General features: G+C 54.3%; 2 protein-coding genes across 3 annotated transcripts in view; one reads left to right on the forward strand and one right to left on the reverse strand.

Moving 5' to 3' along the window:
- The window catches only part of RABEP1 (rabaptin, RAB GTPase binding effector protein 1), a 100410-nt gene extending 99700 nt beyond the window's left edge, over positions 1-710 (forward strand). For both annotated transcript variants that reach the window (XM_055306082.1, XM_055306083.1), the window contains one exon: positions 171-710. In XM_055306082.1, the coding sequence (XP_055162057.1) occupies positions 171-272 (102 nt within the window). In that variant the 3' untranslated portion in view covers positions 273-710. The remainder of the gene's footprint in view (positions 1-170) is intronic.
- Positions 711-2511: 1801 nt separating this feature from the next.
- Positions 2512-23409, reverse strand: NUP88 (nucleoporin 88). The gene is made up of 17 exons (XM_055305525.1): positions 23018-23409; positions 19652-19821; positions 18825-18950; positions 15353-15439; positions 13257-13433; positions 10375-10561; positions 10033-10180; positions 7764-7862; positions 5660-5750; positions 4443-4544; positions 3980-4138; positions 3713-3838; positions 3567-3632; positions 3400-3480; positions 3190-3316; positions 2953-3071; positions 2512-2700 (listed from the first exon to the last, which is right to left on the reverse strand). Exons 1-17 carry the CDS (start codon positions 23306-23308, stop codon positions 2637-2639), a joined length of 2220 nt encoding a protein of 739 aa, XP_055161500.1. The 5' UTR covers positions 23309-23409; the 3' UTR covers positions 2512-2636.
- Positions 23410-23454: the final 45 nt, after the last annotated feature.

A 23454-nucleotide genomic window follows, 5' to 3' on the forward strand; every position in this document is an offset into this window, starting at 1 on the left:
AGGGTCCCAGCCCTGACCCTGGGCCTGCAGCACAGCAGCCCTGGGAGGTGCCTGGTCTGGGGTGGGGGTGGGGGTGGGGGGTGGCTCACGGGCCCCATCCCCGTGAAACCAGAGTAAAGTCGGGGACCCCAGGTCGGGGGCACAGGCCATGACTCGGTGTTGCTCCCTAGGTGCAGCTGGAGCGGATCCGGCAGGCGGGCTCCCTGGAGCGGGTGCGGGCCATACTGAATGACACCAAGCTGACGGACATCAACCAGCTCCCTGAGACATGACCCCGTGCAGGACACTGGCCTGCACTCTGGGTTTTTAACTCCTCTTAGAGCAACATTAATTATTATTTAACTCGTAACTGAAGACGTCACAGAGGAAGCCTGGAGCGATGCTTGCTTCTGGTGGGAGAAGCACGTGTAGCGTGGGGCAGCCCAGCCAGGGGGACGTGCGTGGAAGGACTTTCCCACGGGGACACTGATGGCCAATGCTGGACTCCGCTGAGGTGGGGTCTGCCGGGTAACAGACAAAGTGCTGCTTTATCCAAGGTTTTCCTGCCTTTCGAGCAACAGCCCAATTGTGTTTGGAATGACAGTTTCTGTTCCTAGATGTTGGGAGAGAGCCTTTCCCTTTCTGTTGTCTGGAGTCAGCGGTGACCATGTTGGGCCAGCAGAAGGTGTCGTGTGCTGTACGAGTATTTTATATTAAAATATGAAGTCTGAGAGCAGGCGGCTGGCTAGGGATCCCGATGCTCGGCTCAGTGCGTCTGTCTTACCATTTTCCGTCGGGTTGGAGGCCCTTCCTTACGCCTAGACTCACCCGTCCAGGAGCTGAATGAATTGTGAGATGGGGGGTGGGGGTGGGGGGCTTTGGTGGAAGCAGAGGTTACAGGACAAGCACAAGAGACTGCATGGAAGCACTTTTTCTGCCCCCCCCCCCCCCCCCGGAGGTGTTCTGTGGCCCACATGTACCAGGGTGAAGCTGAACGGGCACGTCTACTCTTTTGAAAACTGTTTCAGTTTAGTTATTGGATCAGTGGAAAAGATAGTATTAATAAAACAAGCTATGTCTGACATCTAGAATAAACTCACAGACCTGCTCATTTCCACCTCTGGTCTGTGGGCCTGGGTGCCTTGTTTCCGAAGGGTCCAGGGCAGTAACGGGGAGGATAAGGCCTGGGAGGCTGGGACCTGGGTGTGGGGTGGGGACTGCCCTGTGCGGGCCCTGGGGCAACCCCGTCAGGGTTGGCACCAGGCTGCGGAGCTGTGAGCTCAGGCCCCTCCCCATTCCCACGACCTGAGCGGGGGGCCGGCTGCAAGCTCCCCTGTGTTGGGAAGCCCAGGGACATGGCTGGTGCTCACCCGCCACCTCACAGGGTTGTCCACAGAGCGGATATGGGAGCTCCTTGTGCAGGTGGCCCCAGGGCCGCACTGCAGGCTGCGAGGAGGAGCCACATGCAGGAAGTAGCCTCTGGCTCAGCCTTGGCACCTCAGTCCAGGCCTCGCGGCCCCGTGGGAGGGGCTGGCCTGCAGACAGCCCTGCCAGCTCCCCCAGGACATGAGCATGGCTGCGCATCACTCCGTGGGGCCTGTCGTAGTTTTCATCCAGGAGCACGAAGAGCAGATGCTAACCACACAACCGGTGCTCTAGGCCCACCGTGTGAGAAGCAAGCACACAGAGGGGTTTTAAACCAGATAAAGTGTTACTTGGTTTAGGGAGAGGATCCGGTCACCATGTCATTGGGATTTGTATTAATTCCAACAAATACCTTTCGGGACGACTAGCCCCAGGCGCTTCAGACCACCGTAGTGCCAGCACATCCAGGGTGAGTGCTCGCCTTCTGGGTGGAGCTCCCGGGGATCCTATGCCCACACGACACCCCACACCCCATCCTCTCCCTGCGACGGTGCCGGGGCTGGAAGACGGTGATGGGAACCAACTGCGCACAGGTGCACATAGGCTTCCTGGGGCTGAACTGTGGTGACGCTCCCCTCGGGGGAGCACTTCAGGGCTTTAGGCGTGATGGGAGGGGGCCCTGGGGTGGAGGGAAGAAGTGTCCCTGTGCTCACGTACTGTCTGGAGGCACGTGTTGGCGCACATCTGACACACCCTGTCACTCGGGCCTCCTTCCCGGTCCATCTTCCTGAGGCCCTACCTTCCCCATGCACGCTGGCGGGCGTGAGACACAACTGGACACCGAGGCTGAACCTGTGCCCGCAGGTGTCACGGCACAGCCGGCGCCGGTCGAGCAGGGCCAGGGGCGAGTATGCATCTAAGCATGTGTTAAGCAGTTGCTGCCTCCCTTGCTGTGGGGCCACCTCTCACTCCTAGGGTCGGTCTGCTGCAGCCCCGCGCCTGGCGCTGCCCCTGGGAAGTGCAGTGGTCGCTGTTGCTGGAGCATGGAGACGTGGCACGGATGGGCAGGGACAGGCGGTGCGCGACTGAAGGCTCAGGAGTTTTACCAGGTCCTGGGGCCTTGTGCACGCAGCCCTGCCCTCAGCTTGATCACAAGCACATTCCAACTTATGAGTAAAAACATTTATTCAATCCTTGTAAGACAAGTAGGAGAGATCACCAGGGCCAAGTTCATCGACGGCGCCCGTCGGCCCCTCCCCTTGTCCACTCCGCGGGCACCAGCTCCCTGCAGATCAGAAGTTGATGTGGTTTCGGATGTCATTAATCTGCTTCACCATCTCTCTTATGTGCTCGCCCCTGTAAGGCCACAGAGTCCCTCACTCAGGAACGCAGACCACGGATGAGCCCTTTCACTGATGCCCAAGGACGTCCACGTGTCTCAAACGCTCCATGGTGGCGCCCCTGCTGCAGGCTGTGCACGTGCTGCCCAGGAACCCCTCCACCCCGCCACCCTGTCCTGCATCGGCTCCTCCCGCTGTTCTCTGCCCTGATCCCTGCCCGAGGTGGCCCCACCCCAGGGCTCTGGGACCCGTGGACGGCGACCCTTACTCCTCCTTCAGGACGGACTGGATGCACTTGCGCTGGTAGGCGCTCAGGGTGATGGCGGGTTTCTGAGGGCTCAGCACCTTCTGCATCTTGCGCTGCTGGTAATCCTTCTTCATGGTGACCTCGGGTGTCAGAACACACGCACAGGGCTGCAGTGTGCTGCGCAGCGCCCTGCACCCCGGGACACCGCATGCCCCACACCCTGGGGCACCGCATGCTCCACCCCGGCACCTGGCCTACCTGCTTGATGGCATTGCCCAGGTGGCGCAGCTGCTCGGGAATCAGCTGCAGCTCCTTCTTCATGTCCCGCTCACTGTCAGAGAGAACCGGGAGCTGCGTGTGGAAGCGGTGCAGCACGGCCTTCATCCTGTGGCGGGAAGGGGGCGTCTCAGCCCAGGGTCCGTGGGGCAGCCCCACCGAGGCCTGTGTGCCTCACCGCCCCGCTCCTACCTGTTCATGAGATCCTCCTGTTTTTCCTTGGCTTCCTCGTATTTGTCAGCCAAGCGCTCCGCCATTTCCCGGAGACTTTTCCTGGTGGTAAAAAGCAAGGGGCTCTCGGGGTCCACCCGACAGCGAGGCCCAGGCGACCCCCATTCCCCCCTCGCCCCAGCTCTCACCTCTCCTCTCGGCAGTAACTGAGGTCTTCCAGTTGTTTCTTCTTCTGGTCACAGAGTAACTTGACCCTTGGGAACAGAGAGCATTCAGCCGCCGCTGGCCCGGCCAGTGTGCATCGCCGCCACTGTCCCCACCGCCGCTGCCCTACCTGCGCTGGATCTCCTCCTTGGCCAGGTCCTGCTTGAGGATGTACTGCTCCCGGAACACCTGCGTGGCTCTGCTGATGAGTTGCAGGCACTCCTCAGGGGGCGGGGCCATGTCTCTGTCCGCGGATCTGCAAGGACAGTGTCAAGTCCCAGGGCTCCTCCGGGCCATAACGCCATCACACCATCCCGCGGGCCCCTCTCCCCGCCGGGGTGGTTTATGGAAACAGAGGAGGGAACCCATTAAAACCCGGATGCCCCCAACCTCGTACTTCAGGAAGGCTGGGTTCGCAACGCTGCGTTGTAAAATGCTCCTGATGTGCTTTTCGAAGGAATCTGCGGTTTCGGCTAGAATGCGGAGGGGAGACTCCGCCGCTGCCGCGTCTTCCCGGGTACAGAGCAGGGGCGGGGACACCGGGTGGACTGTGCTTCTGCAAAACAGGCGTGACTCAAACCCCGTCAGAGGGTTGGGCCGTGCGCACTGCGATGCCTTGTCCACGCAGAGCCATGAGAACACACGGAAGTGCAGGACAAGACCACACGCACTCTTCCACGGGAAAGCCACCCCTGTTCTACTGATGCTATTTGTCGACACATCTTGGACGTGGTCTTTTCCAAAAAGAACCCGATTCGACAAAGGCAGCGCAGCCGTTTGCAGCACAAGCCCCCACGTCTCCCAGGAGCTCGCGGCGGTGGCGGAAGGATAAGGAGCGTGGGGGCCAGGAGGGGACTCACAGTAAGGGCCTGATGAGGCACTCGTAGGTGCTGGTGATGCACACCATCGTGGGCCCCAGGATGTCAGGCACAATCCAGAAGCCGCGGATGGGCGCCGGCTGCCTGCAACGACACGACCGCAGGGCTCATGTTGCCTGGGGACGCTCCCTGCAGGAGCACAGGGGTCGCACTGGGTGTCCAGGTCTCCCAGCGGCATCAGGGTGGGAGCCACAAGGGGCACAGCCCTGTCTCCCGGGAACCAGCAGCTGCTCCACATCAGGTCCAGGCGGCCACCAGGGCTCAGGAATGCATACCACACCTGAGGGTCCCCGGGCTTTGCTGAGGTGTTGGTTCCGCCCCACGAGGGGACCCCGGACCCGACAGCTTGCTGCTGCCCCACTGCCCCTCCCCAGCTCCCCCCTTCTTCCTGCTCCTCTCCCCCACCCTTCCAGCTGCCACCACACTCCTGGGGGGGAGCTGCGGCGAGGGGAGCCTGGGGGCAGGAAAACCTCCTGTTCTCAGCATGAAATCTGCACACGGAGGGGCGCACACTCCATGACCCACCAGCCTCCTCCAGGGTGACCTCCCTGCTCACCCGCTCCCCACCCCTACTCCCGCCCCAACCCTGGGGTAGCTGCAGTCCTTGGGTGGCGATCTGTTCCCTCACTCCTAGGAGACACATGTAACTTTACCTGCTTGAGAAACGTATGCAAATAGGATTTGTTACCTACTATCCCCATTCCTCCCTGCCCTGGAACCAGACTCTACCCTGACTCTTCGGGCTCTGAGGCAGGTCCAGCCTCTGAAACACCCGCCCCCAGGGGTCATGCTCCCCGTCCCCCACTGCTCCCCAAAGGGCTGCTCCAGACCCCACCTGTCCGCATCCTGTGCCCTCCCCACGTGCCCTCCCTGTAGTCCTGGCTCCCACTCCCACACCCACAGGCCGGAGTCTGCCCTTCCCCCTGGGCCCATTTGTCCAAAGGGCGTCACAGTCAGGCAGTCATCCCGCCTACAAAGCTGGCAGTCATTCTAGATGTTTCCCTTTAGTCACTGATTGTGCACCAACTCTTAGTCTCCATCAGAAACATGGACAACCCAGGAACCCCATGTGACCCAGAGCAGGAGAGCCTTCCATCAGACGGGACTCGGGGGAGCCCTAGCGCAAACTCAGAGTCACCAAAAAGACCGGGAGCTGGCAGGGTGATGGTGAGGCAGGGGCGCAGGACCTGAGACCTCACCTGCAGGGCAGCGGCTTGGTGCAGAGGATGTGCTCCACGAAGCACTTCTGCTCGGCAGCGAGCTCCTGCAGACTGTCCTTATCCTCCTCATCTGTAGGGAAAGGGGCAGGGGCGCAGGTGAGTGCGCAGACAGTAGTCCCCGTCCAGTCCCCTGTAGCTGGCCTGGCCAGGCGTGTGACACTCCGGCCTCCCTGCCCCGCTCAGCATCCTATAACGGGGCTCCCCCGTGCAGGATACAGTCCCAGCCCAGCTCCTGGCCAGCCTCATGCCCGCACACACCTGGCGGCATTGGGCCAGCTCCTGAAATGTGACTCTGGGTACATACAACCCAGCCTCAGGATGTGTGGTGCAAGGCGCTTACTAGATCACGGGACATGATGGCACCACCGCCACAGAAAACTCAGGCTTTTTATTTGGGGCGCCCGGGGGCTCAGGGGTTGAGCATCTGCCTTCGGCTCAGGTCATGATCCTGGGGGCTCTACCCGCGGTTGGGGTCCCTGCTCCATGGGGGTCTGCTTCTCCCTCTCCTTCAGCCACTCCCTGCCCCTTGTCCTCTCTCTGGCTCGCTCTGTTCACTCTCTCAATTACATTAAAAACCTTTAAAACAAAGTCTTTCCGTTACCCACAGGAAAGCCCCACGCCTGTGAGCAATCATTGAGCTCCACCAGTGGCCCGGCCCTGGCCCCTGTCCCATCCCCGACCCCCCAGCTCCCTCCTGGGCAGCTCAGGTTTGCAGTCACCCGACAGGGAGTGGGGACAGGGAGCGGTGACAGGGAGCTGTGGGGCGAGCCTCCCGTGCTGCAGCCTGAGCCCCACGTTGTCCCTTTCCACTGCTGGAGGTGACACGGTCAGATGGATGACCGCCTGATTATGGGGGACAGAGCCCGGCTGCTTGGCACCTGCTCATGGGTCTCGTAACCCGACGTGGGTCACCTGAGGACCGGCCCTAAGCATGACGCTGCTTTCCATGTCTGCGAGCCCTGTCCTGATGACACCGTCCTGTCAGTTCTCATTTCTGCCACATAAACAGGCACGTATTGGGCAGTTCCGTGATGTCTCCCTTCCGTGACTGATGACACGGAACATGCTGGCATGTGCTTACTAGCTGTTTGAACCTCCTCAAAGAAACAATGTCTACTCAAATCTTTGTCTGGTTTTTAAACGGGGTTCTGTGTTCACATATCTGAGTTCTGCAGGTGCCCTCCGTGCTCTAGCTCCAAGTCCACTGTCAGGTACGAGATTTACAGATGTCGATTGCCATCCTGTGGATTCCTTTCACTTTCCCAGCACCGTCCTCGCAGGGACGTCCGTGGTGTCTCTGACTCATTCTGCATCGTCCTCATGTTATGTGTGAGGACAGGGTTGTGACTTTTTTTTTTTTTAAAGACTTTATTTATTCATGAAAGAGAGGCAGAGACACAGGCAGAGGGAGAAGCAGGCTCCATGCAGGGAGCCCAACATGGGACTGATCCCAGGTCTCCAGGATCAGGCCCTGGGCTGAAGGTGGCGCTAAATCGCTAAGCCACCCGGGCTGCCCATCATCACTATTTCGATCTCTCCACTGGTTATAGGGCTAGTCTGACACAGCTTCCTCCTCAATCAGCATAGGGAATTTGCATCTCTAGGAGTCTGTCCCCATCATCCTGGTGCCAGGCGGTCACGGACACCTCGGTCCTGAGTCCCACTCTGGGGAGGGCGGCGGGGGTGCTTCCTCTGCCAGCCTCAACAGGAGGCGGCTGAGTCGTGTCTTTCAGTTCTTGGTCAGTCTGGCCTAAGGTCTTTCAATTTTCTCAATTTTTTCAAAGAACCATCTTTTGATTTCATTGGTTTTTCTCTATTATTTTTGTTCCAAACTTTTATTTGAGATGGAGAAAGAGAGAGTATGTGTGCATGTGCTGGGGGGACAGGGTGGGGCAGAAGAAGAATCTTGAGCAGAACCCACGCCCAGCACAGAGCCTGACCCAGGGCTCAATCCCACGACCCTGAGATCACAACCTGGGCTGAAATAAGAATCTGATGCTTAATGGACTGAGCCAGCCTGATTCCCCAATTCCAAACTATATTTTGGGAGAATCGGTGAAACATATGGAAAAGCTCAACTCACCTGACCCAAGGAACTTGTGAAGTTTATGAATCCAAGTAAGCCCAACACTGTGTACACCGGCTTCATGAGTACAGTGGTATCTTGAGGGGCACTTGGGATCTGCAAACGGAATCACGCACAATACCCAGGTCACAGTCAGAAGACGGACATCTGCCCCAGCAGCCCACAAACATCTGCGACAAAAGCAATAGAAGGTCTATGGGACCTTCGTGCTGTGGGCCTGTGTCAGGGGGTTTTGAAACTTTAAAATCTGAATTTGATTTTCAAATCTATTGTAACTATTTTTAAAAGTAATAAACACAACTCAAACGTTACTTCCCAACAGTAAGAGTTCACCGATACAGAAATACTTGCTGCCTTTCTGTCCATCTCGGTGCATTTATTTACAGTTCTTCAAAATAAAACGGTGCCTAAGAAAGGTTCCAGCTCTGGAGACACATAGATGCACACACATCCCTCCTGAGAACCTGGTCAAGTAAGTCAAAGGTCCTGAGGACAAGCGCTGAGCGGACAGTCCCGTCGCTGCATCTGGGTGCAGGTGGAATTTTACCTTTAGTTTTAGATTTGAATTCTTTTTTTTCCTCTTAAGTAAGCCTTACTCCCAGCATGGGGCCTGACCTCACAACCCTGAGGTTGAGTCATATCTCCTTCAAATGAGCCAGCCGGGCGCCCCAAGTAAATGTTGGTGGGTTTTTAAATACAATTCTTGTTTGACAATTCTTTATATTTACTTATCTATTTTAGAGAGCACAGGTGCACACGTGCAAGGGAGAGTTAGGGGGTGGGAGGAGGGAGAGAATCCCAAACTGACCCCCCACCAAGCAGGGAGCCTGACGCAGGGCTCAATCCCAGGACCCAGAGATCATGACCTGAGCTGAAACCAAGAGTCAGATGTTCAATTGACTGAGCCACCCCGGCACCCAGAGGATCCTCTATCTTTATACTCAGAAATATGAGGAACCGTTAAATAATTTCAGTGAAAACTTCTTCCGAGATCTAGCACCAGTAAGACTCCCTGGGACTGAATATTCACTGCTATGATTCAGTAGTTTCAATACACCACACAACTAAAACAGATACAGAAACAATTTACATGCTAAAGCTGACTTAAGATGCAACCCTCAGGGAGCCCAGCTGACTCCAAGGGAGCAGCATACTGGGGTTGTGAGTTCAAGCCCCCTGTTGGGTGCAGAGATGACTTCAAAATAAAATCTTAAAAAAAATTTTGGGGGGCACTTGGGTGGCTCCACGGTTGAGCATTTGCCTTCAGCCCAGGTTGTGACCCTGGGGTCCTGGGATCGAGTCCTGCATCGGGCTCCCCGCAGCGAGTCAGCTTCTCCCTCTGCCTGTGTCTCTGCCTCTCTCATGAAGAAATAAAATCTTGGGAAAAAAAAAAAAAGATTTCCCAAAGACCTGTTCTCTTTCTCAGGAGACCTTACCCTTTGGTCTCAGCGTCCTAGGCTGTAAAGTTCTGACACTTACACTCAGACTCCCTCTCGACTCCAGACGTGCCCCACGAGCACCGCTGTCATGCTCCCTGCATAAGAGCCCTCCTCCTAAGATGCACGCTCTGCAGAGCTGAGCCAGATCCTCCTGCAGGCTGGCCCAGGGGCGGCGAGCAGAGGCCAGGCAGCCACAGACTGAGTGCCTGTCTCGGCACCCGGCCCAGGAAACCGAGAGGAAACGGCAAGAAGCGGTGCAAGGGCAGTGGAATCGAGGGGCTCAATGTCAGAGGGACTGCAGAGGTCATCTCATGTCATCCCGGCCATTTCCACAGGTTGACCCCACATTGACTGATGTCAGAACCATGCCCCCAGTTCAGGGGGCGGTAGACCCCCTGCACTGAGCCCCTCGGTGTCCCAATGGCACAGGCTACCAGGGGCTCGGCATTCTACCCAAAAGCTCCCCAGACGAACACAGAAGGTGCTGGAAAGACCCAGTTCCAACCCAAGTAAGTTAAAAGAAAAAAAAGATTAAAATGACAGCATTCAAACCCAGTCTGGGAGTAATAAGAGGCTATGATGTTTCTAAAGTGAAGAAAAAGGCTTTAAAGTGATTATCTTGAAGCGTATTATCATTTGATTTTCAAAGTTCCTTTTAAAGTTTGTTACAGTTCGCGTACATTTAGGTACTTGGATCATGAAATTGGCTCAGGACTGGACCGGGAACATTCCCTGTTCTCCATGGGGGCGGATCTGGCCACAAAGCCTGGAACCGCAGGGCAAAGTGCCGGGAAGGGCATGTGACCACGTCAGCGCAGGAACGTTACCTCTGTGAAGTTTGATTGGACAAGAGAAGTCTGAGTCACAGGGCTCGTCGTCTCCGGCCGCCAGGGTCAGGGCGAGCTCCAGCTCCACGCACTCGAACACGTACAGGGAAGGGATGACGTCAGCCCTGGAGTCCCAGGACTTCTCTGACTGTGGAAGGAGCACGGCCACCTCAGCCCTCACACCCCGCAGCCCAGCCTACCCATTCTTGGTGTTCCTGGAGGAGGAGCGAGGCCTCCCTTCCTCCTGGCACGTCAGTGATTCACCAGAGCCAACTCCATGACTGCAGGGCCCCTGTGTGTCCCCAGGATCCCTGGGGCTTCACGGCTAGGAGCCGGGCTCACCACTTGGTCGTCCTCTTCCTCCCCCTCCAGCACGACGCAGTGATACAGCATTCCCGATTCAGTGGCGATCACCAAGATGTTGGGGACGCAAGGCAGGCAGAGGATGGCGCATGCGTCATAGCCATAGTTGTCCTCAGCTGCAGGGTGCATGGGCAACGGGCCCAGCAGCTTTCCGACTGTCCCCGGGCTGAGGGAGACAGGGACATTGTGGCAGGCACAGCTGGAGGAGAGAAGGCCATCGCCCCAGCCTGCGCGTATTCTGTGGGTGACCCGCCTCGACCGTGATCCCAAAGCCTGATGCCCTGACGTCTGCACACCTTCCCACTCAGCTCTCCCCTCCAGTGCTTCTCAACTGCACGTAACCTCGAAGGGCCACGGACAACATCTAACAACATTCTTGGTGGTTGTGATGGGGATGGGAGGATGCTTACTAGTGCTCACTAGTGCGCAGGGCCTGAACTCTCCCCACAGCACAGCCCTCAACCCGGACTCCTCAGCTCAAAACCTCACTAGCCTGGAGGCTGAGATACCAGTTCGTCCGTCATCACTGCCCCAAAGCTATCTGCCAACTAGGTCCCAGCGGGGCCCATGCAGCTACACCCACAGCCGCATAGCTGCCCTGCCGCTGCCTGTCCCTTGGGGTAGTGGCAACTGTCCCCACCCCGCAACCCCCGCGGCTCTGGCTCCCCGAGCACACCTCTCTTGCCTTCTGTCTCAGGAGTCCGGTGCACCCCAGGATCTTGTCACAGACCCTATCCCCCCACCACTGCATGCGGATAAGAACACACTGGACTAGGCCCGCTTCAACCACTGCCCAGACTCTGTGTTTTCTTGGGAAACGTAGCATCTGTTTGGGGCTTCAGACCCAATGTTTAGTGGACACTGAGTGCTGGGTGACCCCCAAGGGACAGAGATTCAGCTGGGGAAGCAGGTGTGTGCTGAACACGATAACGCAGGGCTTTCAACACACAAAGGAACACTCACAGGCACAAAGTGAGGCAAGGGGGCGCCTGGGGCACAGTCAGCTCAGGGTCCGACTCTTGGTTTCAGCTCAGGTCATGATCTGAGGGTTGTGAGATTGAGCCCCACATCGGGCTCCATGCTCAGCACAGTCAGAGACTTTCCCTCTCCCCCTCCTGCTCATGTGCCCTCTCTAAAATAAACAAATAAATCTTAAAAGAAAGTGAGCTAAGAAAGGTACCAAAAATAAGTAAGATCAATGGGAAAGGGTACATTCTGGGAGGAGGTTCTCAACACTGCAAGCTCTAAAAAGTTCTGGAAGCATGAAGATAGGGACCAACAAGAAGGAAACCCAGCTCTGTCAATGGGAGGCAATGCACACAGTCCAGGAGTTCAGGACTGGCAGTGGGAGCGGCCATCTCAGGAGCTACAGTCAGGTGCTCAGACTCCCCCTGCTGGGTGACTGTGTCATCAGGATGAGTGTGACAGAGCAAGTGCAGCCAAGGGGGGGACGACAGGGGGCCAGGGCCGCTGGTGGAGAGAGGCAGGGTCTAGGCAGAAGATGACAAGGGTGTGAAGCAAGGATAAGGGGCCGGGGAATGAGGGGGCTTGCATTCAAGGAATTTTCAGGCTAAGACCCATAAATCTGGGATAGGGCTGGATGTAAGAGAATGCAGATGATGAGTTTCAGGTTCTGGGCTAAGGCGACAGGGCAAGGAGAGGCTGACAGTGTCAGCATGGACACACACTGCCCCCAGGGGGGTCATGTGTGGACAGTGAGAACACCCGGGCCAAGGAGAGTCCAATAGGAGAGGTCTTCACGACCCTGCACACCCTCCAGTCCCTCCGGAGCCACTTCCTCCCCGGATGCGGCCGCGGGTCCTTGGGTCCAAGCTTCCGTGTTCCCAGCCAGGCCAGCGTTCCGCCACCTACTCCCCAGCCCGTCCCTCCCACCCTGCTACCCCCGCCCCCCCCGCTGCCCCCCACCCACTGCAGGACTGCGGGGGGACAGGAGCCACAGGCCGGCCCAGGTTACCACTCATCCACATGGCTCGGGAGTGAACGGCAGTGTTCAGCCTTGGTCTGGTCAAACCTGCCCTGATTCTTACCCTCCCGCCTCTCACCGCAACAGGTGAGCTTCCTGGTCCTCACTTCACCGTCCACCTCCACCCCGGGCCCGCATGCCCCCTCCTGCCCCACACTGACCCCCCGCAACCACCCTGGGTCTGTGCCGGGGTTTGGACCCCACCCTGCGGGCAGCACCTCTGCTGCCAATGGCCCCATGCGGGCAGGAGCGGCTTTCATCATTCCCCCAGCTCAGCCCTAACGCACCCCCCACCCCTATCAGAAGCCATCACCGTGTCCCCCTGCCTGCAACTGTGGGTTTAACACCACCAGATCTTCTCCAGAAGCTCCTTCCACCTTCATCGTCTGACGGCAGTACCTGAGGCTGCTGTTCCTGCCCCGGGTGTCTCCTCACTGAGCCAATACCCCAGGACACGCCCTGGGGCTGGTGTGCTTGCCCCTCCCTGGCCCTCAACCCTGCAATCCTGTGTGAGACACAAGTCTGTCTCTTCAAAAACGCCCTGCCTTCTTTATGGGGATCTAGCTCTCCTTCCTCGGAGCTCCTATGATCTCTGTGCCACTAAATGTGTCCCTTCACGTGCACACACGTCTTTTCTGCACAACTGGGACTTACAACACCAGACTACCGGGTGTGACCATACCCTTGTGCCCCATTCACGTCAGATGCACGACAGTTCTGTGCTTCACTACGAGGAAATCATAGGTCAAATGATCGGTGCCAGGCTTTCTCCAAAATACGCACACCGAGCACTGCCAGGTGGCCACATATCTGTACACCGCAACCACGGACCCCAGATCCCCCGTGATGGTGTGCGGCTGGCCGCCCCTCCACTCACCTGTGAGCCAGACTGAGGTACGTGAGGAAGGTTTCCCCGTTCTCATACAAGATGTACAACGGGTGCGCCACGACATCCCCTTTGCCTTTCTGCCCAAACATGCTCTTCGAGACTGCCGACAGTGGCCCAAAGTCAAATGCAACTGCTGTCTCCCCCAGCGATGCAGTATACGCTCTTCTGGAAAGACATTTAAAAATCAGCTGGTTGAAAACAAGAATGTAAACAAAAGGTCCAATAACAGGGAGTGGGGATGGAACCACACAGCGTGGCTTCAACCTTGAGCAGCTTAAATTCACACACACAGTAGTAACACAGAGATGCATGAACACAAAAGGGAAGGAGGGGCACCTGGGTAGCTCAGTGGTTGAGCATCTGCCTTCAGCTCAGGGTGTGACCCCGGGGTCCTGGGATCAAGTCCTACATTGGGTTCCCCACAGGGAGCCTGTTTCTCCCTCTGCCTGTATCTCTGCCTCTCTCCCTGTGTCTCTCATGAATAAATAAATAACATCTTTGCAAAAAAAAAAGGGGGGAAGGAAACACGAAACCCTGTTGAGTGGAGGACATGGTCCTTGCACAAGCAGTCACTGAGCACCTGCCCTTGCTGGGCACTGCCACAGGACCTCTGAACATGGTGAGGTCCACGTGGGCCTGACCACATGAGTGAAGGATGTGGGGAAGACAAACGAAGCGTGTTTGGGAGCATGTCAAGGCATGCATGCCAACCAGGTAGCCTGGAAAGGACCCTGCCACGGTGAGGTCTGAGCACAGATCCCAGGAAGACAAGAGTGTGCCCGTGCTCACGCAGGAAAGCCAACGTGCAAAGGCTCTGCGTGCACCCAGGCGGGTGCTGTCAGAGGTTGAAGAATGAGGAGGCCGAGGTGGCCGAGCTCAAAGCCAGGGCACAGACGGTGGCAGGAGGGGCCGTCGAGGGGCGGGCAGGGCAGTCCCGGGTGGGGGGTTCTGGGGGGTGGTAGAGACTCCCGGCAATCAGTGCGGTTGGGGCAGCAGGGACACAGAACAACCTGCTTTACACCCAAAGTGGGAGGAGAGACTAGAGATCACAAAAGATCTCATTTTCTCCTCAATGTTTTTCTGTAGATATTCCTAATTTTCTGTAATAAATACGTACTATCTTTTAATCAAGAAAATCAACTGATACAACAATCCGTCTTTGTATTTTGCAGTTTACTATAACTAGTTATCCAAAAAGATTCCAGTTCAATATAAGGTTAACAATAAACACGGCTAAGATACAATGTTCTACAGCTGCTAAGAGTCAGCAAGTCCCACTGTGTCAGGAACACAGCTCAGCTCGTTGATCATGTGGGAAGGTGAATCAGAATCAAAGGACTGCCTGGGTGGGTCAACAGGCAGAGGTCAGACTTCAGTGACCCGGGAACCCCCTACGTACATGCTCCTGGGCCCTATTTCGTATTCTCGAAAGGCGCAGTCATGGAAACAAGGCTCTGCTGCCCAGACACTGCTGCCACACCAGAGCAGCGGCCGGATCCGGCTGAACAAGCCGCCTGCTCCACCGCGGCCCATCCATACCCCATGTCTGTCGTGGGGACCAGGAGCTTCGCAAACATACCGCAGGGGAGGGGCCCTGACTCCAGACACACGGCTCGGCTCCTGGGCAGCTCCAGCGGTGGCCACTCCCCACGTGGGGTGCTAGGACACTGACATCCAGGCACAGGGTGGGCGAGGCCCATCAGGAGGCCTGAGGACGGGGCTGGAGAGTTCCAAGGGTGATTCTGTCAATGGTAAGAGGAGCCAGGGCCTCACTGAGGAGGGTAAGAAACCATAAAGGGAGCTGGGCCCGGGAGGAGCAGCAGGGCTATCTCTGTGCCATGGCGGGCTCTGCAGATGGACAGCCTGGGATGTGCACGGTCTGCCCAACGCTCACCCTGAACCTCTGAAATGTCCTAACTTAGTCCCTTATCCACAGTCCCACAGGGTGTCTGTTTCATGCTACTTATTACAGTGACTTCAGCACATTGCCTGCTTTCGCTCACTGCTCACACCATGGAGAGCTTGCTGGTTGGCGATGAATAAACTAATGAGAAAAACTCTTCAGGACACAAATAACAACTTACCCTTTATTGAGTATCAGGCTTTCCTCTTCCGCTTCTGAAAGCACGATGACCCTGGTGGGTGTCTGAGGCTCACGCAGAGAGTAAATCCTAGCAAGCAAGAGGAGAGACTGCACTTAGGATTCCTTCATTTTGCAACTGCCCTTCTCTCCGTGTAATCATGGCTTGAGCCACTGCCTACGGGTTTCACATCCATTTGTTTGTGGAGTAGCCCACTACATCTGTTCTCTCACAACAACCAAGCAGGGTGTCTGTGTGACATCCAGAAACACTCTCTATCGTTTCCAACGTCCTCACTGGCCTGCTGCACATTGTGCCCCTGTCTCTCCCTTCCTAGGCCCCTGGGCACCCATGTGCCATCCAGGTGCCACCCAACTGCCTGTCTCTGCCCCCTGCCCACTGAACCTCATCAGAGAGGAGCACATCTCAACGCTTTATACACCCACTGGCCACAGAGAGTAGATCATTCAGCCTCTAGTCTACACATGCTACTGTTACACAAAGACACATCATGTCACCCCTACTTTCCCAAACTGCAAAGTTTTTTGTTTTTACCAAAATCATTTAAAATAAAATTTCACAGTACATGTGGCTACAGTTAAACAGTTTTCAAAAGGCCAATAATATTATTAGCAATCCAACATCAGTTATAAAGTTATATAGTTATATAACAGTTATAAAGTCCTCATCAATCATTAATCACTTACTTTGACTACCCTCAAGTTTTAAACTTTGTTCCATTACCAGTAAAATGCCATTTAATACATGTTTTAAATGAAAACGTGATCCAGGGGATCCCTGGGTGGCTCAGCGGTTTGGGGCCTGCCTTTGGCCCAGGGCGCAATCCTGGAGTCCCGGGATCGAGTCCCGCATCGGGCTCCCAGCATAGAGCCTGCTTCTCCCTTGACCTGTGTCTCTGCCCCTCTTTCTCTCTCTCTATCATAAATAAGGAAGGAAGGAAGGAAGGAAGGAAGGAAGGAAGGAAGGAAGGAAGGAAAGAAGGAAAGGAAAGAAAGAAAAAAAAGAGAAGAGAAGAGAAGAGAAGAGAAAGAAAAGAAAAGAAAAGAAAAGAAAAGAAAAGAAAAGAAAAGAAAAGAAAAGAAAAGAAAGAAAACATGATCCAACTGAACACATATACACACACACTGTGGTCTTTCTGGCTGCCTGCAAGCACTACTGACTTTAAACCTCATGTAAGAACCAGACAGGATGCATTGTAATTGTCAACAGGGTCCAGAGCTTCGGAGAAGAGAAGTGACAAATACCTTATATTTATTTTTTACGTTCTTTTTTAGAGAACAGGGGGTGGAGGCGGGGGGGGGGGGCAGAGGGAGAGAATTTTGAGCAGACTCCACACCCAGCATCCAGACCACAGGGCTCGATCCCACAACCCTGAGATCACAACCTGATCTGAAATTAAGAGTCGGAGGCTTAACCAACTGAGCCACCCAGGGGTCCCAAATACCCCATTTTTAAAAAAGAACCTTCAACATTTGAGACCAGATACCTCCTTTCAGGTGTAAGATCTCAGCCTGTGGGAGGGGCGCCTGGGGGACTTAGTGAAGCGTCTACCTTCAGCTCAGGTCCAGATCCCGGGATCGAGTCCTGCATCAGGCTTCCTGCTCAGCGGGGAGTCTGCTTCTCCCTCTCCCTCCGCTCCTTCTGAGCACACATTCTCTCTCAAATAAATATATCTTAAACCCAAAAACCTAAGACCAGGAGGGGCAGGCATCAGGAGTCCTTCCATGTACAGCATAGCCTCTGTGGCGGGAGAGCATCCCTTTCCTTCTTTGGCCCCAAGTCCAAAGCCAAATGGGTGGGAGACACTCAGGCAGATTTAGAGGCGTCCTGGCGAATGCCAGCCATGGTGCAGGAAACCAGAGGCACCCAAGGGAAGGGAGCTCTTGAGTGAACCTGATGAGCCACACCCTAGGGTTGGGAGCATGTGAATATGCTACACTGTATCTGCTTCTCAGAGGAAACTTCTTTTTATTTATTTTTAAGATTTTATTTATTTATTCATGAGAGACACACACAGAGAGAGGCAGAGACACAGGAAGAGGGAGAAACAGGCTCCATGCAGGAAGCCCAACACGGGACTTGATCCCGGGTCTCCAGGATCATGCCCTGGGCTGAAGGCAGGTGCTAAACCACTGAGCAACCCAGGCATCCCTCATAGGAAACTTCTAATGGAGGTGGGCTGGAATGGTGTAAGAAAGGACCATGGAGGGCAGCCCCAGTGGTGCAGCGGTTTAGCACCGCCTGCAGCCCGGGGTGTGATCCTGGAGACCTGGGATTGAGTCCCACATCGGGCTCCCTGCATGGAGCCTGCTTCTCCCTCTGCCTCTCTGTGTCTCTCGAAAGAAAAGAAAAGAAAAGAAAAGAAAAGAAAAGAAAAGAAAAGAAAAGAAAAGAAAAGAAAAGAAAAGAAAAGAAAAGAAAAGAAAAGAAAAGAAAAGAAAAGGAAAGGAAAAGAAGGAAGGAAGGAAGGAAGGAAGGAAGGAAGGAAGGAAGGAAGGAAGGAAGGAAGGAAGGAAGGAAGAACCATGGAACAGATACCCGGGTGATCCTCGGAGGGCAGAGGAGAGGACGCTGGAATCATCACAACTCCACAGGAAAGACCACAATGGCTGCATCGCGAGTGCGAGGATACTCCATCCCGACAAGGGCCCAGGGCTCTCAAGGTGCCATACAGAAACAAGAGCCAGAGCAGATCGTGCCCTCTCCACTTGAATCACGCCCACCAGCGTCCGGTCTGTGTGACCAGCCGGGACTCAGAGCTGGGACGGACTGGACATCAGTGTTTTAAACTGGACACACCAAATTTTAATAACTACAAGTCAGCAGACAGCTATGAGATTATGTAAAAGGCCAGGAAGGGCAAAGTGCTCAGCAGAGGAGGAGAATCTAGTAGAGCACAGTTAAAAGCAGTGATTAGGAAAAATAAAATGATCTTTACCTCTGCCGAGTCTCCCCAATAAACGTTTAATGTATGGCAGGTCTAGGACGATAACTAATTATATTACAGAAATCTCTGCAGATTAAGGACATTTCATCATAGAGTCCAAAACCTGTCAGATTAAACTGGCTCATTTTACAAAATTGGAAACTGAGGCCCCCTAAAGTTTAATATCCCCAGGACAGAAGGGGCACTGGGACAAGAATTCACACCTGAACTCCCAGTTATACTCTCACCTTCTTATGTTGCATCGCCTCCAGAAGAGCAACAGGACGAGAGGGGCTCTCTCAGGAAGGTCAGGGAAGGAGGGGTAGGAGGCCTGGCTGAGGGGACAAGCAGTAACGAAGGCATCTGAGGCCAGTCATATGGGCAGCTCTGCCTCAGTGGTTACAACAGCTCTGAGACACAGTAAGCTGACACCCGGTGACCCGTCCAGGGGTGCCCTGGGCTGGCAGCCAGCAAACAGGACCACAGACTTCCCTGCACAAAGCTACAAGAGTTAAAAACATGCTTTACCTTATTACATTGTCTGATGTTAAGAGCACAATGTGGGGATCCAGCAGCTCACTTGGGTACCAGGCCGCATGCTTCAGAGTCAGAGAAGTAGAACTGGTGAAAAATCTCTCAGCGATGGGAGTGGTACTAAAATAAAAATAACAGTTTTTTCAAAACATTTGGTAGAATGTGGATGAAAAACCTTCTAAGGTAAAATCTATTTTAACATTCTTTGCTCTTCAAATTTCTTTCTCTCAAATCTTGCTGAGAAGAGCACTCAGAGCATCTGTTGCATCGGTATCAGTGAGGATCAAAATAAAAACATTTTCTAAGTCGCAGAGTATATTATACTTTATAAGTGACTCAGATTTCCTAACTGACTTGATCCCTTTAGTGACCTGGTAAGAGAATGACAGGGTAAATATTACCCCTCTGATTGTGCAAATGAGGAAACAGATATGGGAAAGGGAACGTTGTGGAGCTAAAGGTGGTTTCTACCTTATACTCTTTCGAACAGATCTTTCAGACTCTCACTTTTCGGGATTTGTTGAAAAAGATAAAAAAAAAAATCTAACTTAGTTAAACAGATCATCTGCCTCACAGGGTAACCACTTTTCAAAAGTTATCATATCTCTGCCCACGTGGACGAGCTGAACTGCGGTGAGCCAGCAATGGGCAGAATCGCATGGGTCTATACACAGGACAGCCGAAAGCCCACGTGTAGACCAGTTGGGGACCCGTGGTATTGGAGCAGCAGCACAGAAAATGCAGCATGAAAACCACGGGTCTGGAACAACTGTCCATATGTATCACAAACTAGACCAACACTCAGTGGAAACACAACTTACCTACAGTTCACTGCTAATTTTCCACCTTCAAATTCTGAATTCTTCCCCCATCTTTTAGGTAGTTCTAACACCATGAGGCCTTTTATTCCTATAAGTGCTACATGATGCTGTGTTGGACTTAACAGGACTTGATAGATTTCAAACAGGGGCGGATTTATGCAGAGCAATCTCTGGAAATGAAAGCAAACTGGTCAAGATGGTTCATTTCAATGTAAATATACGTGGCAGGCACTTGAAGGCCCTAGCATTACAGTGCAGTTTGTACAGTAACTGAAGCAGGCCCGGCTTTACTTGCCCATCTGTGCCCGTAACTGCAAAGCAATGAAGCCTTTTGGGTAATTATGTGCTAACGCTGTGGCTATTCACCGATGGGGTATTTTTAACCACTGACTGGAATGTAACAGAAAACACATCAGATCCCCCCCTCCCTTTTTTTAGATTTCCCTATCTTAAAAATAAATAGTACCCATAATTTCCCTTTCCATGACTGAACTCCAGTCCGCCCCCGACAGCCTCCACACACCACCAGGCCAGCTGTGTCTCCACGAAGCCATCACACTCCGTGAGCCTGTGTCTCTCGACAGCTCTTCCTTCTCCTGTTGTGGCTGGCTGTCATGGTCCGGGAGACCGCCTAAGCAATCACCCCAATCTTCCGGCCAGGTGTGCATGCATCTTCTCTACACTCTGGATAATTCTATCATGGTTCTTACCACCTTGCATTCTGGTCATCCTTTCAGTTGACCATCCTGCACAACTGTGAGATCTGAGTCTTCCTCTCTCACCCTCAGCATAGTATGTGGCATCCTGCTGACTCTCAATAAGTTTTAGTGAAGCGAGAAGTGAAGAACTCAGAAGTGTTCATAAATGGCAGCTGAGATGCTACATTAGAGAAACAGCCCAGTTGGGGATCCCTGGGTGGCTCAGTGGTTTGGCACCTGCCTTCGGCCCAGGGTGTGATCCTGGAGTCCCAGGATTGAGTTCCGCATCGGGCTCCCTGCATGGAGCCTGCTTCTCCCTCTGCCTCTGTCTCTGCCTGTGTCTGCCATGAGTAAATAAATAAAATCTTGGGGAAAAAAAAAAAAAAGGAAAAAAGAAACAGTCCAGCAGGACAGGGAACAGCCTCAAGAGCTTCTGCGGCCAGTGAAACGCTGCTGTACCCACGCAGCTGCACCATGGAGTGGTGGCATTTTCGGGGGTTCTGATAAGCCGCTTTCTCAGCGTTACCAGCCCTCGGAACAACGTACTTCTCACAGGCTTGTCCTGCTTCTCTCCTGACCACCACATCACCATCTTCTGTCTTTTCCACTTTTCCCAACACACCACGAGACAGCCAACGTATCTCATCCTCACCCTCAGCCAGGAACTTTTTAGACAAGACCATTCTGAACACCCTGAGATCTCCGCTGCTTGGCACCGAGCTCTGTAAGCCTACCCTTCACCCGTTCCTTTTTTTTTTTTTTTAAAGAGTTTATTTATTCATGAGAGACACAGAGAGAGAGAGGCAGAGACACAGGCAGAGGGAGAAGCAGGCTCCATGCAGGGAGCCCAATCTGGGACTCGATCCCAGGACCGCGGGATCACGACCTGAGCCAAAGACAGATGCTCAACTGTTGAGCCACCCAGGTGACTGTCCCTTCACCCATTCCAACCAAAAGGTTGTTCTCCCATCAGAGATTCTTTTTTTCCCCTGGCTTCTCAATCCCCATCCTCTCCTGCTTTATTTACAACCCAAACAGCTGAGATCAAGTGTGGTAATTACAGGGCTTAGGTGGTTTTGTTTCTAAAGTCACTATTCTTTTGTTACTATTTAAAATTGCAACTCCTGCTAAGCACTTTCCCACCTGACAGTCCTTTAGGATTTCCTGAGAGCACCCAGTGAAGGAGGGGGGATACAAAAATAACAAAGAAAGACAGCCCCCCCCCGCCCACCATGGTTCCAGTGTAGAAAAGAAGACAAGTATGAATCAATTTAGTCTTGCCTGCTCCAAATGCTGCTAACACAGTGTGCTGAACATGAGAATTACTCTCCTAAGCCACAATTTGACAGAAAGTAGATTGTTGACTTGTGACCTGTTTTCAAAACTGCAGAAACACAGCTAGCAAAAGCCGATCATTTCTCCTTTACAAGATTCGGCAAGTGGCTCACAACAGATGCCCTGCATTAGGATGGGGGGTGGGGGCACCTTTTTATCTTTTAGTCCTTTAAAAGGCCAGAATCCATTTATTACAAGTACACATTTCCTTAGAACAACGTTCCGCTGCAGCAAGTCTGGAATGCTTTCTGTCTACACCGCTTTCAGATGCTAGCAGCTAATCAAAAACAAGCAAAACTGGGGGCACCTGATAAATAAAACCTTCTCTCTCTCTCTCTCTCACACACACACACACACACACACACACACACACACACACACACACAAAAAAAAAAAAAAAAAAAAAAAAAAACACTGCCTTCAGCTCAGAGCATGATCCCGGAGTCCGGGGATCGAGTCCCACATTGGGCTCTCTGCATGGGACCTATTTCTCTGTCTCTCTCTCTCTCTCTCCCCCCCCCTGACTCTCATGAATGAATGAATGAATGAATGAATAAATAAGTAAGTAAATAAATAAATAAAATCTTTAAAAAACAAAAACAAACCTGGGGGCACCCGGGTGGCTCAGCATCTGCCTCTGGTTCAGGACGTGACCCAAGGTCCTGGGATTGAGCCCCACATTGAGCTCCCCGCAGGGAGCCTGCTTCTCCATCTCTCTCTCTCTCTCTCTCTCTCTCTCTCATAAATAAATAAATAAATAAATAAATAAATAAATAAATAAATAAATAAAATCTTTAAAAAAAACAAAAACAAAAACTGTCTCCCAACTTTGGGAATGGGCTCATTTTCCAGAAAGGAAAAGAAAGAATTACCAGGGATTCCTGGTCCACGTCAGGCACAAAACTGGAGCCTGGCCGCTTTCAGATCTCCCACCTGACTGCTGCTCACACCAACCCCAGGAGAGTCAGGACTGTCCCTGTGATCCGGCGGGTTTCTCAGAACCCACCTCCTACGGTCTGTCTCCGCTCACCTGTTTTCCTTCCAAGTACCCGCACCGCTGGCCTTCCCACGGTCACTCCCCTCCCCCGGGCCCCCCAAGAACCGCAGCACCCCGAGAGCGTGCGGGAGGCGGCAAACCTCTGACGAAGGAACGAAAGCCGGGAGAGGCTGCTACAGTGGCCATGAGGAGGACGGAAGCAAGAGGACTAGAGGCAACTTCCGCCCGAACCGGCCGCCCCAGAGGACGAGCGCTGACACCTGCGTCGCACACCTGCGGGGCACCCGTGCTGGGCACACCCGCGCCCTCCGCTGCCGGCCCCCGGTGAGGCCCTACCTGGTACTGGGACAAGGAGGGCTCGTCGCCCGCGCCGCCCAGGCCTCGCAGGCGGACCACCAGGAAGGCGCTGCCGTCGCCGTCCCACAGGAAGAGATCGCCGCCCAGGCCCAAGACAAGGTTCCTCGTCAGCGGCGGCGGCGACGAGGGCGACGGCGAAGACGCCGGCTTCTCAGCCTCGGCCGGGCCGTGGGTCTTCAGCCCCTCGCGGAGCCGCAGGAACACGACGTGGTTGGGAAGCCAGGACTGCCACGGCTCCCCGTCACCCGTGGGCCCTTCGGCGGCTGCCATATTGGCCCCACTGCGCGCGTCCCCCCAGTGACAACGCGCGCCGCGGGGCACAGCCAATCGGCGGCCGGCGGGCCGCGCTCGGCCAATCAGCGAGCGGAACGCCCGGACGCACGCGGCCCGGGAGGGGAGGGCCGCCAATCAGGCGG

Source organism: Nyctereutes procyonoides, unplaced genomic scaffold (genome assembly GCF_905146905.1).
Source record: "Nyctereutes procyonoides isolate TBG_1078 unplaced genomic scaffold, NYPRO_anot_genome, whole genome shotgun sequence".
NCBI lineage: Eukaryota > Metazoa > Chordata > Mammalia > Carnivora > Canidae > Nyctereutes > Nyctereutes procyonoides.

Coding starts and splice junctions, on each gene's coding strand:
- NUP88 (XM_055305525.1), bottom strand. CDS start 23,308: ATGGCAGCCGCCGAAGGGCCCACGGGTGACGGGGAGCCGTGGCAGTCC. Junction 19,822..23,017: donor CCTCCTTGTCCCAGTACCAG/GTAGGGCCTCAC, acceptor TTTCATTTCCAG/AGATTGCTCTGCATAAATCC. Junction 10,181..10,374: donor AGGAAGAGGACGACCAAGTG/GTGAGCCCGGCT, acceptor CTCCTTCCACAG/TCAGAGAAGTCCTGGGACTC.